General features: G+C 45.8%; 1 protein-coding gene across 1 annotated transcript in view; it reads left to right on the top strand.

The window, feature by feature from the left end:
• The window catches only part of LOC119218307 (zeta-sarcoglycan), a 217,066-nt gene extending 198,751 nt beyond the window's left edge, over positions 1-18,315 (top strand). The window contains exons 7-8 of the mRNA XM_037472630.2: positions 7,116-7,239; positions 17,501-18,315. Of these exons, the coding sequence (XP_037328527.2) occupies positions 7,116-7,239; positions 17,501-17,707 (331 nt within the window). The 3' untranslated portion in view covers positions 17,708-18,315. The remainder of the gene's footprint in view (positions 1-7,115; positions 7,240-17,500) is intronic.
• The last annotated feature ends 589 nt before the right edge of the window (positions 18,316-18,904 follow it).

Genomic DNA, 18,904 nt, shown 5'->3' with positions numbered 1-18,904 from the left:
GCAGTACAATCACTCAATGTATCTTTATTTTAGGTTTCCTACTGTATATCTTTAGTGCATTTTCTTTTTCACTTTGTGTTAGAAGCTTATTTCACATCATCAGTGCAGTGATGAATAGTGAAGCCTGTCCTTTTCACAGGGGCACTTCATCGATTTTTCTGAGAGACATTCACAATTTAATTTTCCCAACATATATTCTTTTGTCTGTATTACCAAAAATGGCAATGGCTACAGTTGCACACTTCCAAATTGTAAATCCCTGGGTAAGGACACGGTGTCTCCTTATTTTGTATCCTTAGTGTTAATCCCAGCATGTTCCGCTCTAACAATTACCTACGAATCATCTTTAGTGCTCTCTATTTGTTAAATTCTTATCTCTCATCCTTCTTTGTGCTGCTGCAAATACCCATTTACCCCAGAGGGAACATTAATGTTTCATCCCATCTTCTGAAAAACACAGGATGGCACTGTTTGCGAGGGCCTATTATATCACAAGGATCACAATGCAGCGGCCGCAGATGTCACTTGTGCAGCAGGATCCCTCTTAAGAAGATGTGTCTCACCAGTGTCACACTGAGCCTCAAATCTGCCGACGTGATTGATCGCCAGGGCGAGAGATACAACAAAGTTTATTCTTTCCACCGAATAATCATCTTCCCATCAAGACTACTCCATAAAAAGGTCATATTTCTAACGATTGCATTCTTCTGATCACATCCTCAAAAAAAGCAATGTTGCATTAAGGAAGGCGTGAGCTGCAGATGGGTGAAAACAGCGCACACACACACACTACACACACACACACACACCGAACGCACTGTAGTCTTTTTATTGTCTTTGTTGGGAAGCCGTAATGTTTCTCGGCTCGGGCGTGTTTTCTGTCAGGCAGCTTTCTGGGGTACTGAGACAAATCCTAATGAAGCAAAGCCGCATGTTTTCCTGACCTCCTCTCTAGTACACACACACACTTTGCTCAAGTTGCTTGTATTCTTTTTTTTGGCATCATTTATCTTTCCACGTTTGCAGGGAACGAGCAACCCTGTGTATTTATGTGGAAATATTCCGTATTATCATTCTTTTCCTCATGATGCCAATAACTTTTCAGGGTTTTTAAATGTGTATCCTTGAAATAATAAGATGCAGAAAACTGCACACGTTGGTGCTTTTGTAAGAAGACGGGCTGGGCAGAATGTGTGCTGCATTCACCACATTCACCCGTGGACGAGACACAACATCTTCGACTTTCACATCTGCTCCTCTGGTTTGGCGAAGAAACAAGTCTGTGAACAATGGATGAGACGGCTGCAGTTGCGGACTAGTGGAGCTCGTCTCTCGCTGCTGATTAAGTGATCAGTCCGGCGCCCCAGTGGATGCATAAAAGCATGAAATTGCTTGACATTTTTTTTCTCTTTACCCATCTGCCATTAGCCATGTCCTCAGCTACATTTCACAGCGAGGAGGAGAGCATCTGAAAGTCCTTTTGGAGTAACTGTGGGATTTGTCAAGCAGTGTGTTTTGTGAAGGTGTTGAGAAGTGTGCAATTAAGTAGCTGTGGACTGACACACTGAAGTATATCTGATGTTAAATCCTGATGTACAACAAGCACACACGCCAACACGGGCTTCTTGATTGAAATGGACATTTTACAAAGCAGAGTTGTACTCTTCGATGGTCATAACTTCACCTTCATCACCAAACGTCTGTCTCTTTCTCTTTCTAGCACACACCAATACACCCATTCGTTCCAGGAAGGCAAACCTCTAATGTACCTCAGCTCTCTCCTGTCCCACCTCAGTAACTCAGTAAGGACTTTTTAAAACAGCCCAAGGCTTTCTCTCTTCAAACTTTTCTTTTCTTTTTTAAATTTTTTTCATAACACCTGCAGGATTCACTGGGTGATTGAAACACGCCGCACTACACCCAGCACCCACTAACCCCCCTGACGCTCTCTTGCTGCATTTCTCTCTGGATCTGACTCTTAACAGGCAGAGGTTGCTGCGTTCCCTCACCTCGCGGCATCAATCAGGCAACAATTTCAACGTTTTCCAGGAGCTCATGGATGAGATTTGGCGGAGGCACTGGGGGGCACTGAGGCAGGTGACGGTGCATTTAGCGTGAAAAGGTTAAAGGTTTGCGTCCCAAATGGCAAGGTGGTGATAAGGTGGTTTGGCTTTCAATGGTCCCGAAGAGGAAAAGGGCAGGATGAATGTCAGCCAAGTCTACTGGGAAATATAAATCACTGTAAAAAGCCCAGATTTCAACATTTAGAAGGTAGATTTTGCACTTCCCGTATGCACCAATAACAGAAACCGTTCGTTCACACGCAGGTAATGATTGTACACAACATCCGTAGTTTCTCAAAATTACATATTTCAAGTACTTGCCTCTATTCAAGAAAGTGAAAGTGAAATAAGAGGACGCTTAGGAGAGGTAAGAAGAATATAAACTCATCCACTTCGAAGCTCACTTTGAAAACACAAATTGCAAGCTGAGTATTTGGCCATGTATTTATTTAAATAGCACGAGCCACGATTCCAAAGGTTAAGCTCGGCTTTTGCAGTCAAAAGGCCCCATACGGATGTGCACTATAATACTTACAAAACCTCGTTCAAAATGGTGTTTTCAAAATGTCTCTCCAAATTCTTGTAACAGATTTTGAATCATGAATGCTTAAGTTGGGATGAAAAGAACCCCCAAAAGGACTGTGATTTAGCATGCAGCAGGGAAAACCACAAGTGTAAATAATGGAATGAGTGATGGCTGAAATGCATTTAGACACCGTGCTTTCAGGACCCGGGTACGTGCGCGCTGGCTCACCCTTCTGCTCTCCCCCATGTTTGAATAGCACAGAGACATTGTAGATATTACTAACACCTGTGCCTTTCCTCTACAACGCGCCTGCTGGAAGACGGCAGGTCGGCGTAGCAAGTCAACGGAACACCAGCAAATTCATATTCAACAAATATTATTCATAGGTCCAACTTCAGGGCAAGGAATTTTGTCAATTGCACAACTTTATCTTTTGAGACCCAACTAACCAAAGAAGTCCCGCTCAGGTGTTCAAACCCTATCCCCAACAGACATAAGGGAAATAATGAATACACCCAGTGGGAATATATTATTATACTTTTATTTTAGTTTTATCTTATTGCTGCACTAGGTCGTCATTATTGTACTGTCTTCTGTCATGCACCAACCGCCAAGACAATTTCCATGAACCGGTGTGTCCAACAAATGATGGCAATAAACGTTTCCTGATTCCTGATAATAGGAAGCAGCAGTAATGACAATAATGGAGTCAAATCAAGCTAAGTCATAAAATCACCAGGTAAAAAGTTTCATTTTTAATCCCTATTTCCATTTACCACAAAAAGCTTTTTTTAAATGCAGGAATTAGTCTATTGTGTAAGTGTTTTTAATATGTTAGGCCTCACCTCCCCCCTCCCCCTGTTTTCCCTTGAAATGAATTGAGATAAAAAGCATTTCGTGCTGATCTATCTCTGCCCTGCCCTGTCAGGTTGGACAAATATGGTGTTTTATAAAACGGCCTTGTCGCAACTGAAGGTCAAAACGGATCAATGAGGGAGAGGGGAGGGTGCAGTATGGTTGTATTGTGAGAAAGAATTATACAAGAATTATAAGCAGAGTGCAAGAGAAGATATTTCTTTCTGATAAAAATGAATTTCAAAGATAACGTCTCAGCTGGAAACGGAGCATTTGTATCTGTGAGACACACCTTCATATGTTTTATTTTAGCAGATTATCATAGACTATATAAAAAAAATGCTCCTCTGTTCACTGCCATGAAAGTGGGAGGCGACAAATGGTCCTCTGGGGCTCCGACGCCCCGTTTTTCAATTAGCGCTTGAGACAAAGATAAAACTGGGGCTAATTGCTAACTGAAAGTATTGGATGGACCAAAGTTTAGGACAAACTGCATGTTGAGCAGATGGTGGAACACATTTTAAAGCAGGGAGGTCACCAAATGCATTACAATTAACCACGGCCCAACGAAGACGTCTCCGCCCGATTTCATTGCAAACAACGCAGTAGTTACTCATATTTTATACTATTATACTACGTGTTTCCCTGTTTTTTTTTTATATTTTCCTTTATGAAGCTGTACTTTGACACAAAGGTTCCTTGAGAATATTAGAAAAATAAGCATTGCAACAACAATAACGCTTAAGTACTGATGTTGATTGGGTTACTTGTGAGTGTTGGCATCGAAAAAACGGGGAGGGGGGGGGGGGGGGTTAAAATGAATAACCTGCCACTTACTGGCTTAAAACTGCTAACTCAACACGTAGTTCTGAGGCCCTTGTGAGAATGCTGATACCTCAAGTACATGAGCAACGGACACATTCATAAATTAGGAACATCATCATTCACAGAACAGTAATAAAGTACACAGCATTAACACTGGCCTCCAGACTATCCTCCAACACATCAATTATCCAAAGTTAATCAAGTTGAAACCTCAAACCCAATTTTTTAGCTCTTAATCGATGTTCATGGCAATTTTATTATGAAACTCATTCGTCCTGGTCATGCTCAATGCATCACACAGCAGCCCCCTTTTTTCATGGCTTTCTGTTGCCAACTCGACCCGACAGGTACCGAATGGATTTCTCCTCGCGGTTTGGGAATTGGACACATTATCATACAAGTTACAGAACCTCCCTCTTGGACACTTACATTTCCCTCTCGGCTCATTGCTTTTCTCCTTGAGTGCGTCACACCACGTATGAGACGAAGCCTCAGCGATGTCCCCCGCTTGTTCCCGTTTTGAAGCCTCAGCATTTCGTCTGTCACCTTCTTGTCTTTCGGAAAACAAAAGTGACCTGAAAATAAAATATGAAGTAACTTGTGCTGAGCTGAGAGATTAAGGCCAAACACGGACAACTCCCGGACCAGACAGTTCTGGGGTAACGACCCGCCAACCACAAGCCCTCATTACGCTTCATGGTCTATTTTACTTTGCATGGGACCACCATTTACTAAATGAGCATCATGCTGTGTTGAAGACGACTTGAAACTATTGAAACTCATGTTTGCAATATTTGCTGCGGTAATAAATCAAGTGGGAAATAGGAGCAAACAAACAGGAGTCACTCCCTTATTTCCACCAGGATAGAATCTCAAAACCAGATGTTTTGCGCCATTAAGCCAAAGATAAAAACACTGCAGCTGCAGGGTTGGCATCACATATGCTAAGAGAATTTAAAGGAACAAAAAGGAAAAAACGTAGGTCAAGAAAGTAATAAAAAGGACATGTGAGTCAGAGGCAATGACAGAAGCCGACAGGCACTGTGACGCTGAGATTGAGGGACGGGGGACACCAGACAGTGATGGCCGGTATCTGCCCATCACAGACTGTCCTCACGTCACTGCTGATGACCAGTCTCCTCGTACGCTCCCTGGTCCTCTGTTGTCTGTCTCCCCTCTGCTTCCCAACCCTCCGACTGCTGCGGCACACGCACTCGGGCCCAATGCGAGGTGTCTGCTTCCAGCACGTGTTATTCCACTTGGATGCTCTCGGTCTGCTCAGCGGTGAACCTTCGCCCACCTTTAATCCGCCGCACAACTTCTCTACACTTTGTCTGACAGACATGCTGTTTGAGGAAATGGTCTGATTTGTGACGGTCTCTCCTGAACAAAATGAACCGCCCATTTAGTCCGAAGCGGAACCCATAAACCCCCATTTTCATTAAATAAGGGGAGCAAATTAGAGGGCTGAGAGGAGATTATTCTGATGCAAACCCGCCTCCAGCCATATCTCGAAATCAAGCGTCATTATGTCATCACTAGTAATGAGCTCAGATTCAGCCACGCAACGCAATGAAAGTGAAGTCTAAATTGGAATTAAAGGATTTCATTTAGATATCAGTTGGTGTTTTTATTTTAAAGTCGCAACACTAAATGAAATGGCTTCTCGGGGTGAATCGTTTTTTTCCAATCGCGTTAAAAGCCGGAGATATTAAGCCATGTTAAAAAGGAAATATCTCCAAGTGCACATGTTGATTAAAGGGAGGAAAACAAAACACAGTAAACATCTTCCGGGCAAGCTTTTTTATGTCTGCGAATCTTTGCATCTTCAGAATAAAAACAATTCAATTTATAATTATAATTTAGCAAAGGTCCTCCCAGGAGAATAGTGGAACAGCTAATGGGAGCTGTTTAGTGCAGTTTTATTAGATAAGAGATGAGGTCGGCGAGCTGAGCCAGAGCGCGCGTTACTGGTGAGGCAGAGCGAGATCACGCCACCCTACCACAGAAAACATTAGTACAACGTTGTGAGACAATGCAAACAGGAGGGGGGGGGGGACCTAGAAGAAACACAAGGGCAAACACCAGGAATGAGGCAGGAATCATGATGCACACGCATTTTCTCCATCATCTCCATTGAAGTGAAGGACATTAACAGAGGGGGTGTAAACCCGTGTTTCCATCCCTCCGTTGTTTGGCCACAGGCTGGACGCTCATTCAGTTAATCCACCCTTTAGGCTGGTGTGCTTTGTCCCTTCAGCCTTTCAATGGGAAACCAACTTTCTGAAGGACCCTTGAGCAACGCTCCTCTGGAAAAGTGGCAAAGGGCAAAGCCTTTTTTCTCGCAGTCGATCGTTGTTGTGAGCGTGGTTTTTGATTTGTTATACTTGTAATTCCGTCTGCTTTGCCCAGAGCTCTCCCCTTAATCTCACTTGCCATCGTGCCCTTGGGCGAAGCACCGTGCTTATCTGACCCCAGCGAGCGGTTTAATCATCTCATACTGTTTTCATCTCTGAGTCACAGTGTTAGCTCTCGACCCCTTGCGCTCCAAGAGGGAGAGACTCAGTGGGACAAAGGCTCCATACTCTCTCTTGTCGGCTTTCTTGTAAGTTTGAGAGTTGCTTTGCAGGGTGGAGATCTAAAACAACAGTAAAAGGGTTAGTCATGTGATGAAGGGCTGTTTTGGGGTGGACCACCATCAGGGGGTCTTGGTGGTCCACCGGGGTCCTCTGCTGCTTCTGATCGAGCATTCTGTGTTAGTAGCGGGCTTCTCTTCATGCAAAATGGGGGGGGGGGTTTGCAGGTGGATTTCCGCAGCGTGTCTAAAGTGTGTTTGTGGCCCTCAGGCTGGAGTCGCCGACTCGAACCCTGACCCTCGAGGCCCCGAGAGGGGTGGAGGTCAATGCCGGGGTGGGAGACTTCACGGCGTCCTGTAGGAAAGATCTCCTCTTGCAGTCTTTGGAAGGAGAGGTGAGTGTCTTCCCATCTGTCTTCCCTGTTTGTGCGTGTGTGTAAATAGGTGTGTTTTGGTATGTATCTGTGTGTGACTGTGTGTGTGTGTGTGTGAGGGTATTTTCCAGTGAGAGCAACCGCTATGGTCACGTACAATGGACAACACCAGCTCGAGTTGTGTGTGTATGTGTCTTTAGACTCCATGGCACTGTATAGTGCTGGGCCCGCTTCATTAAAGTACCTTATTAGGCTAATGAGCGCCATCAATCCAGGCGACCTTGTCCTCCTTCTCTGCCCTCCTCCTCTCATCCTCCCTTTCTTCCCCTTTCCTATTTGGGTGAAGTGACTTCATTAAAGCCGGTTTGATGAGGTTCCCTGTCAGTTGCTTCTCCCGTGTGTGTGTGTGTGTGTGTGTGTGTGTGCTCTTTGCAATGGCTGCCTGCCCCATTTTGCGAGCGCACATTGTGTGTGTGTGTGTGTGTGTGTGTTTGTGTATGCATCGGCCTGCCATGTTGCATGTTTGCTGGAGCGTAGTGTGTCATTAACTCAGTAATTAACAGAAGAATGGCCCCCTCTCGTTCGTCACCATCACTGTCATTGTCAGTCTCACAACACACGCTCTCCCGTGCTCGTGCACAGTCCGACACGTGCACTCGCGCACACACGCATTAATGACACAAGTCTGAAAACAATTGTCCTGCTTTTCACTCTTTCCTCCCCCCCCCCCCCCCCCCCCCATTTCCTGAGCTTGTTTCCATCCCATATGGAGGAAGTACACAACTTCCTCCATATGGCCGAACACCAGGAGGTCCGAGATAAACCAAGCGCACAAAGTCACACTCAGGGGACAGCTCTGTCATAGGAAGCAAAATAATGAGACGGAATGACAGACTGGATGCTGGAACTTTCAAATATATAATTGATATGTGCAGCCAGGCTCTCGCTCACAGTGGCATGCAGCCACAGACAGGTGTGAGTATAGAAACGTCTAAACTCAGTGAGGTGGTTGTACTAAATCCACTAAATGCCACACTCATGTCTATTTACTCCTCTCCCAATACTGTATGAGAAGAGAAGTTTAGGATTCCTACTTTAGCATTTGAGTATTTTACTTTTTACTCTGCATCAACACATTTTATTTGACTGCTTTAATCCATTTATAATGTGGTGTTATTATTTCTTCACACATTAGCGCATCGATAGCGATTAGCGTCTGAGCAGTGTGGACCTCTGCCTGGTCCTCTGCACGCCACAGGGTGGAGCCTGAAACACACCAGCCGCAACAAGTCCCTTCCACGGTCTCTGCTCCCCCACTGACACACATCCACGGGGTCGTCTCCTATTGGCCTATTGACACGAGGCCTCCGGCTTTCTCCCCGAAAACGCCGATATTGATTTTTGGGGACAATGGCGTCGGATATCTACAACAAACACAGTGTGATTACTCTTTTTACTCCAAATGTCGTGTTATTCAATTTCCGAACCTCCTGGTTCGAAGCTGAGACAAAAGGGGTTCTTTTCTTTTCGGAAATATCAGGTTTCTAACCCTAAAAATTGGTCCTGTTTACTGGAGCAGTGAAAAGCGTTTACATTGCATGAGAGCCTTATGGGATGATAAAGATTGTTCCAGTTATTGGCAAACCCTCAGGGGTTCCAGGGACGCCCAGTGACCAGCTTGTAAAAACCATTTTGTTTGCAGAATGCATGAAAATGTCCTTTGATGTGGACCTTTATCGGCAAAATAAAGGGCTTTGTTGAGGCAAACCTCCACGATGGCCTCTGGGCTTTATTTCTGTGTTTTCACAGAAAAAGCTTTTTTCTCATTCCATTAAATGAGTTTTAAAATGTCCCAGACTGCCGGGGTTAAAGCATGTCAGCATTGGGGGAAATAAAAACAATTGACAAAACTAGAAAGTATTTGAGGATGCAATTTTTTTTAATTCTTAGTTGGTATTTTGGGGTCTATCAGTCTGGCATGGGTTTCCTCAAGATGGCCCGGTTCCCTCAAAACAAAATAAGCCCAAGAAGCTGTGATTTTAAAAGGCCAACTACGATGGGGCCAGTTTTTTTATCCCGTTCCCTTGGTCTCTGTCGTGCACACACATGCAAGCAGCTGCTCAGCGGTGCCTTCGAGCCACGAGCAAAGGGTGCCTTGGTCGGAGAGAGACTGTTGTCTATCATATGCGGTACTCTTCCTGCACTGCAGCATGTGTGTGTGTGTGTTTCAGTGTCACGGCAAACAGGCCCTTTGCCTCTTATTGATACTCCCCCTGTGTCCCCCACCATTATCCTGAGTCCCATATTCCCTCCCTTCTTGATAAATCACTATTTTGTACTTTCTTCCATCCTCATTTCTATTTCTTTCTTTTATTCTCTGGGACTTCTCATCCCTTTCCTCTTTTCTCAATCTCTAAGTAGCCCAGCCCATCTAATTAACTTCCCACTGCCAGGGTTATACATCACTGAGGCTTTCACTTACAAGGACAAAGCGGGAGAGCAAGGAAGATTATCATTTTTATCTCTTTTCTGACATTTCTCTCTTTCTCTCTCTCACTTTCATGTATTCTCTAGTCTATTTATGTGATCAATTCTTCCTTCTCTGGCCCTCATGTACGTACATTTGCAAACGTGTACGTCCAAACGCACAACAAAACGCCTGAATTGGAGAACGTGAGGCCCTCGGTGTCGCTGTCTGCCTCTCGCTCTCTGTTTCTGCCGTCTCCTCATTGATGATGAACAGTAGCACACAGCAGGGTTTAACAGAGATTGTGGTGTAGGACCTGACCTTGTCGGCCTTACTGAGGCACCAGATATTCGGTAAAAAGATATCCTTTGATCCTTTGAGGTACAACTGCCGGAAGGACGCCTGATCCGAACGTAAAAATGTGTTCAGGAAGGCTGCAAACAGTTACAACAACGTGTGTGTGCGTCAGTTTGAGACTCCCATCAATGGGGTTTACTGCAGCTAAAAGAGGGAGCTACGTTACACCAAATGAGAAGGATGCACAGTATTCACTTTGTACAGATGTATAGTGTATGAGTCATTGCCGGTTGGTTACCCCCCCCCCCCCCATTTCAACATTTACCAGTGTGCATTTAAACCATCTCATTCGCACCTTGTCTCAGACTAAAGAAAAAAGAATTACGAGTGGGACACTCCTAAAGGACACTCCTAAAAAAAAAAGTGTTCCCTTTCATACATTCTCACATGAGCTTTCCCTCCTTACTGCTGACACCTTCAGACGAACAGAGAAGAGCGGACGAAGGCGGGACGGAGGAGTGGGAGGTGGAGGAGGATGGCAGAAAATAGATGTTTCTGTCGATTTTTGCAGGAGAAAATAAAGGCGTGCAGGACAGCGAGGCTTAAAGCCAAATCAATGTTGTCAGCAGCTGGCACTTAAGAGGGGGGGGGCCATTAAAGTTTAAAAAGTTTGGAAAGCAGCGGCGGAATTAGGGCCAAATGGGTTAGAGGTAGGGGAGCGCTGGCTTCCATTAAAATCAAAGCCAACCAGAGCTGACAGATCCTCTCAGGATTCCTGCCGTCCTCCTGGCTTTTCCTTTTGATCAACTCCCTTCTTCTTCGTTCCTTTCTCCCTCCGCTGTCTTTCAATCTTTCCCCAGGTTTGTTCACCCTCTCGCTGCCTCTCTCAGCTCCTCTCTTTGTGTGTTATATCTAAGTTTATCTTTCTTCTACTTGGCTCACGATGTGTCCTTTGTACACCCCACCGCTCTTGTCGGCTGCGTTTGTGCATCACTCCGTCTCCTCCTGTCTTCACGCCGGAGAAGTGCCTCGTTTTTCCCGCCATTCCTTTTGACAGACAACTACCGAGGGAATAGAATTCGTCGCATATTCAAACGTGGAACCTGTAGTTGCGAGGAGAGTGAGTCCCGGGTTCCGGGCATAGAAGGCCAGAAGATGGGTCTGAAGAGTGTACGAGTTGTCCAGACTGAAGTTTACTTTCATTTCAACTGAGTATCTGTTGGATTATAAAAACAGGGTCACGGATCCAACAGTCTCCTCCTTCGTAAACTCATAGTGTCAGGCTACATATGCAGTCAAGCGGAAAAGGTTGTTGCAGTGGGATGAACTGCAGCACCAATTAGTGGTTACATTTGGACTATTTGGTCTGTGCCGTTTGTTGAGATGCAGATATAGCACAGAAATGCTCATGATAACAAGACACACTTGGTAAATACTAAATGCCCTAAATGAGGCACCACAGAGGAGTATGTACGTTGACTTCGTCACGTTCGGACGACAGTGACCAGAGACTTCTATGTAAAAGCTTAAAATCCACTGCTGACCCAACCAGTCAAAGGTATGTGTTCTCCCTAAATGCATAATTATGCTGATTCAGTGGTTACTTTTCCTTTTAGATTCTGGGAGTGAAACAAGAGGCCCGTTTCACAAAAGCAATTCATGCAGATTCTCATGCGTCGGTTGTAACAAGGAGGGGTGGATTATGTCCCCTTTAAGGTAGAATTTAGCATCCTTCAAAACTTTCCTGATGTTTAAAACAGCTTGGTGCAAAGCAGTGAACGTCTCACGATGCAGCCCTCGTGGGACGTTCATGCCGGAGGACAGCACTCATCAGAACCGGACCCTTGTTTGCCCCTTTGTGTTCCTGATATGCACAAAACGCCCCGACGCCGACTGGAGCGAGTTGGCCATCGGGTTAACTACGGAAACTTTTAACAAAGTTCGGTTGCCATGGAGTTTTATGTTTGTTGACACGATGCTGGGGTTTATTAAGACGCTGTAGCCCGGAGGTGTTATCGGGCCGGTACACTGGGACTGGGATTTTCTTTTTTATTTCCTTGTTCTCGCTGCTTGTTGTTTTACCTGCAGGGTAAAGCAGAGAATTAGAATCAGGGGGAAACTCCGTGTCGTACAGTGCACAGTGATCTGTGTGTGTGTATATATACAGCAAAATGACCAGCAAAAGAAGTGCGATACACTAGATATATACACAGATATGTAAATAATTACTCACACAGCAACTCAAACACCTTGAAACTGTAGAGACACACAAGAAAAACAAATGTACGCATATAAATACACACACACACACACACACACACTCGTGGCACAGCTGTCCCCTCCTCTCTCCATCTCTAGAGCCTTTCTGTTTACATCCAAAACCCGTTTCATCATCCGACTCCCCTCTTCTGAGAGTCTGCTGTTACGCTATGTGTGTGTGTGTGTGAGTGTGTGTGCGTGTGTGTGTGTGTGTGTGTGTGTGTGTGTGTGTGTGTGTGTTCATGAGGGATGGATAGAAGATCAACAGATACCTGCCAATAGCTGCGTGAAGTGGATGTTTTTCAAAAAGTGTGATTAGCATTGGAAAATTCATCAGCCCCCTTCACAGTGCCCCGGGCAGTCTTCATAGATGTGCGTTTCTGCGCGACGTGTGTTACCCTTACGTGTGTTACCCTTCACTCTGATGTTACTCCGTCACAGTCTTTCAGTCTTTTCATGAATGTGGGAGTTCTGTGTTTTTCTCTCCTCTTTTTTTTCTTCGAGTTACCCAATATCACAGCACATGCTTCTCTATCTGTGTGTCTCTGTGTGTGTGTGTGTGTGTGTGTTGACGCGCACGCCTCCGTCCGCCGTTGTGTGTACGTTTGTACGAGTCTAGCAGGGCGACGGCGCTTTATGTCCCCGGCACATCTGGGTCACTGCCCCCTCATTCTGTCTGCAGCCTCGGCCATTTAGTCCGTCGAGGCGGCGCCCATTCCAGCAGCTGTCCACTCCACGGGCCTAATGGTCTGTGTAATACACAGATAGCTGCACTACCTCCCACCTATTTGTGTTGTTGGAGCGCGCCTGGCTTCTCCGTGTGTGTGTGTGAGTGTGTGTGAGTGTGTGAGTGTGTGTGTGTGTGAGTGCGGGGCGGAAACGAGAGGGACAAAGAACTTGTGTGTTTGTGCCGGTGAAATTGTACTGTTATTGTCCTTTCAACGTCTGTCACACCCGTCTCCCTCCGCCCCCGCACTCCTCCACCCGCTCAATCCCAGTCTTTGGAGTTAGACTCTCTCTCTCTCTCTCTTCTCTCTCTCTCTCTCTCTCTCTCTCTCTCTCTCTCTCTCTCTCTCTCTCTCTCTCTCTCTCTCTCTCTCTCTCTCTCTCTCTCTCTCTCTCTCTCTCTCTCTCTCTCTCTCTCTCTCTCTCTCTCTCTCTCTCTCTCTCTCTCTCTCTCTCTCTCTCTCTCTCTCTCTCTCTCTCTCTCTCTCTCTCTCTCTCTCTCTCTCTCTCTCTCTTACTCCGGTCCGCATCGGGTTTCCGGGTCACTGGGTGTTAAAGCACTGCCAGCCTTGAGTCTGCAGAGGTTTTGATGGGAGGAGACACGCAGTTGACTTTATACATACTGGCATCCATTGTTGTCAGCAGCTGGCACTTAGGTACATAGTTTTAGGTACATAGTTTTAGGTACATAGTTTTAGGTACATAGTTTTAGGCCTGAAAAAAGATTGACACAATGACACAGGGGATTTAAATCAGTGCATCAACATGTGTTTTTGTTCACTATTCAGAATGCGGGTTCATTTTATTCATCATCATACAGTACTATTTGGTCTGTAGGAGTGTGTGTTTGTGGTTATTTGTTACTAATGAAATGCTAATATGAGAGAAAAACCTCCCAATTCAGAGTCTCCTCCTGAACACATTCCTTCTCCTCTACCCCCCCCCCCCCCCCCCCACACACACCCCTCACTGAACCATCCACCCTAGTGTCCGCTCACATGTCTTATTCCCTCCTCCCCACCCGCTTTCGCCCCAGGAAAAACCGGTCCTTTCCCCCCCGCTGCCTCCCCTCACATCTCTGGCCGCCTTCCTCCGCTGTGCCGGAGGAAATCAGCCATGGAAAACGCTTTGACCCTCCGTAATGGTCGTGTCCGCGCGTTTCGCCGCCCTGCTGCTTGCTAAACCGACGCTGGCTGAAGGCAAAGGCATGAGGGACGAAGGCACGTCCAAAGATATGTGGAAGCAGGAGTGCACAGTATACCATGTGTACCTGCAATGCCCTCTGCGGCGTGCTTTGGGACTGTGGCATCGAGGTTTGGATTAAACGCCACGGCCATTCGTGAGGCCGGAGCTTGAATCGTTTTTTTTTTATGGCACCGTACTCTTATGAACATTTGAACATTGCATCATTTCCTGTATCTGTTCAAACGTATTATCATTCCAGGCAATAACATAAGAATTGGAATGCTATGAAAAGACAATATAGTCTTTACTTTTATTAAGCCCAAAAACAGCCCACTGTCTCGCAAAAGTAGGTTTTACCTCAGAAAAATGAGTTGAAAAAAGAATGACTTGTTTTGTCTTTGAGCAGTGATTAAGGCGCGTAGTCAAGGCTGATAAAAGACACCTGGTCAACACTCCAGATTCCTCTGTGTGGCTGCTGCTGATAATTGAATAAAAGCAAAGGGATAGGAGCTAAATTTGAACGTGCTTGCCTCGTACGGGAATTCCACGTATTTTGCTCCGGGCTTGTAGCGCCATGAGAGATTTTGACATAAAAGTGTGAATAGAGCAGGCTCCTTTCTTTGTATGGTTCAGACACTTGAGGGAAATAAGAGGATATTTGTTTAATCAGTGTAACAGACACGCGCAGTGCAGGCACGTTGTGGAATGTGTGTACAACAATGCACCCGATGAAAAGAACTGCTTCATACCTACATAGTCACATGACTGTTACATCATCACTGCTGCATGTCCTTGCAGACGGACTTACCCGTCACACATATTCACATGAACATACCCTGTAAGCATGCTGCTTACAACAGGCCGACCTCATACTTACTGACACTTTCATTTGGGATAAATGTCACTGCTAATCCAACCTTAAGCTACAACAAATGACTTTCACCTCCTCCACTTTCCTTCCCTCTTTGCATCCATCAGCCATCCACCCCGTCTCCTTGAGTGCCCTGGCCTCCCTGCATGCATCTCTCTCTCTCTCTCTCTCTCACCTCCCCTCTATGTGGGCGTGCCTCATTTCATCACACCTGCCTCTCATCTCTCCTTCCAATTGCCTTCTCCTCCCTCCAATCTCATGTTCAGCATCCTCTCCCTGCCTCCTTTTGTATCCCTCCAATAATCCCAGACCTTCTATCTCCTCTCCTCCTCCATCTTAACTGCATTCTTTTCCCTCCCTCATGTCTCAGCCCCCCTCAGTTTGTTTTAAAGATGTATCCAGTGTTACAGAAGAAGTCATTTAATTGGCCTTTCCTAACATAAGCATGCACTCATCTGTCTTCATTGTCCCTGCCTATGTTCATTTTAGGTTTTCATTGTTATGGCAAGAAGGCCGTTGGAATGAGATTTGGGTCGTGTTGCCAACGGCGACTGGCAGCTTTTACCGGGGAGCAAGCGGCAAGGTGACAGGTGTGCACCAGAGACCTGTTAAAGGCAATCCTTGACTTTAGGAAATGGGTAGTGGTATTTTCCTTTGGCCAGCACATTGGGACACAAGCAAACATATATTAAAGTGTTATTATCAAAACTCATGGGCTTGTCAGGATAATGAAACACACACAGTAAAATGCAATAATCTCAGAAGTCAAACAACATGCTGGAGTCATAATGCAGGTTTTGGTGTTTTTGTTCATCTTGAGGGAAACACTGGGTGAATTGGGACATGCAGTTCCTACACATGAACACAGGGTGGCACATTACCATAAAAGTGCAATGCCTGCCAATGAGCACAGGTGTGGATGGGAAGCAGACAGTTTTGGACCTCTGCTGAGTGAACCATGAGGTTTGAGTCATTTCCAGTTGTCAGAGGACTTCTCCAGAATCCTTCTACTATCGCCCCTAGGAGTTATTATGATTATTATATTACATCATTTTTTCGTTTAGAAAAAACGGCATTTACAAATGAAGACATTTCCAATGTGGATCTTGTTCTCATTGGTACTTTTACCACTTGGCTGTTGTGCTTATAATCAAATAAGGTGATGTGCCTTTAAGACAAAAGAACCTGTGAGTAGAATTAAGTTCTCTAATGAGAGTTTAAGTGATTTCAATCCTGCATGATCTGTTTGGTTATATTTACAGTCATTTTATTCACCTTTAATCCACAGGCCTTTTCTTTGTCATCAAAACTTGATTAGTCAATTCCAACTAATTAATTGACTTAATGTCTCACAACTCGTACGTTTAAAACACTGCAGGAAAGGAAATGGGAATTGAAGGAGATTTGGATGGTCTCCGTAACTCACTGGGAACAACTCGGGTCAATTGAGGATGACACCATCATTAAGTTGACTTCAGTATGTTGCCTATATGTACTGTGTATGCGTGTGTCTGTACTATATTTCTGCTGGTCGTATATTTCACTTTGCAAAGGGGAAGCCCACACAGCGTGTGCAGTGTCGACCTCCGACGAACTTCCCTTTTCATCAGCCTCTTATTGCATCCTTCACGCATACACAACAACAGGGTTGAACAAGGGGGGGGTCCTCTGTGTTGTAGAGGGGTGCAGAGTTCATATGTAGAGATATGTTGCACAACACCCAGTGTTACAGTCAGCTGGTGCTGTACCACTCCCCAGCTGCACGTGATAGATTTGTAGAAGATGTTCCAAAAGCATAATAATCACCCACCGTGCCCTATCATATGTACTGTATGAAGGATGAAGATCTGCCCCGTCAGCCAATGCGAAATCATCAGTTATACTGATTGGTTCCTAGCTGTTGGGATATATCTTAATCCCTCGTACATCCTCCCTCTCTTTTTTTTCTTTCCTACTTGCATCTCATCTCTATGTGCTCCATTCCCAGAAAACTGGAAATGTGCACCTTTTTAAAAACAAGATCAACTTGCTGTTTTTCTTTCATTCATTTAAGATAGACATAACGCTTTCTTTTCTTTGTCCTCGCCCACCGAGTTGTCTGCATCGATCTTGTCCTCTGCCTCGTTCACTCCCACTCTGCCTCTTCATCATAAGCGCCTCGTTGTAAATAGGAATTCCCTCTCTGTCTCAAAATATCTTACTTGATGACAACCCCGGTCTCCTCCTCTGTATCCACAACCCCAGTTTATTTGTATTTTTTTCTGAATGAATAACTTTTTCCCCTTTCTGTGTGTTGTTGACAGCACGACACTCAATGTGAACTCCGTCTAACGGCAGAAACATTAAAATACAAAACATCATTTTCATGTTTCATAAATCATTTCACTGTCTTTTTTTTATCTGTCCTTTGTTGTGTTTGCCAACCATTGCTGTAAATTCAAAGTCTGATCATTTTAAAACATTTTCCATTTCCACAGATCTTTCTAGACGCCAACACCATCAAGCTGGGCCGCATTCCCCTCGGCAGTGCAGTGGACCCCCTGGAGGGGGCGCCGGCGGGCACCACCTACACCAAACAGACTGTGTACGAGCTGTGCGCCTGCGCAAGCGGGAAACTCTACCTGTCCCCGGCTGAGAAGGGCTCCACCTGCCAGACCACCAGTAACTTTTGTCTCTGGAGCTGAGGGCGAGAGGCGAGCGGACACTCGGGACGCACGGGCCATTGGAGTTTGAAGCTAATGCTCGCGAGACCGACTGGGTCTCACGTGGACCCGGGGGGTGGAGGGGGGGGGGGGGGGAACCCGACCGCCGGCTAACAAACAAGAATTAACTATGGATCGTAGCGCGGCGGGCAAGTTCGTGTCCGTCAAACAAATCGAACGGTGTGGATTAGAGCTTGGCACGAAGCTAAGTGCTCGCTGAGGGACCAGAGTCACATGGGCTTGGAGTGAAGGTAATGCCGGGTGAAGGACGCAGTGAAGACGGACAGGACCTCCATGAGAAGTTCTTAGTCAGTTCACTGTTAATGTGGATTGATCATGTTGTCAAGGCCCGTCAGAAAAAAAAGGACTCGGTGGGAAACAAAAAGCCAAGGTCGGCGTGGACAGAGCGGACTGTTGCTGCCATGACGATATCCGAAAGTCACACGGGTCACAATCGGGGGGGATTTCCCGAGAGCAGCAAACTGTCTCACCGTGAGAGTGAGTCGTGTGTTCAGTGTATGACCAAAGCCTCCCGGAAAACGTGCCCGTGCTTTTGTCAGCGTCGACAGGCCTGGCGACGGGGGGGGGGGGGGGGGGGGGGCGAAGCGCCGGGACGCGTGCGAGGACTCGGCGAGCCAACAGACACCCCGGGGTGGATTTCACTTTAACGAATAAACTAAGACAATGGTCTTAGCTAACGGACCAATCTATACCAGAAAGGCCTTCCCCCTCCCACCCCCCCCCCCCCCCCCCCCCCACACTTTGACTTGTGACCCTTCTGCATAAATCGGCGCCTGATAATGAATCTGCTCTCTGACACCACTTTATCATTGGATAAACTTGCATTATCTAGTACCCCTCCATGATTTATATTTACTAATATCTAGTCTCATTGTATTCTAGCTCCCCTTTTTTCAGATCCCAGACCTATTTTACTTTGTACTTCTTTGTTATTTTCCCTTAAACACCCCCCCCCCCCCCCCCCCATAAGTCCTTTTCCTTCTGTATTTTGCTGCTCCTCTCCTCTATCCCTCATCTGTGCCCAAGTAATATTTCCCTGTCTATGCACCTAGATGCTTTGAACTGGTGAATAAATCATCTTCCTGCCCATCCACTCTCTTCCAGTGGTTGTGCTTAACAGAAAACATTGATTTTTGCGGCTTTCTTCCAGTGGAGCGA

Source organism: Pungitius pungitius, chromosome 9 (assembly GCF_949316345.1).
Source record: "Pungitius pungitius chromosome 9, fPunPun2.1, whole genome shotgun sequence".
Taxonomy (NCBI): domain Eukaryota; kingdom Metazoa; phylum Chordata; class Actinopteri; order Perciformes; family Gasterosteidae; genus Pungitius; species Pungitius pungitius.
Note: the sequence above shows the minus strand (reverse complement) of the source record. Positions and strands in the feature narration are given on the sequence as shown.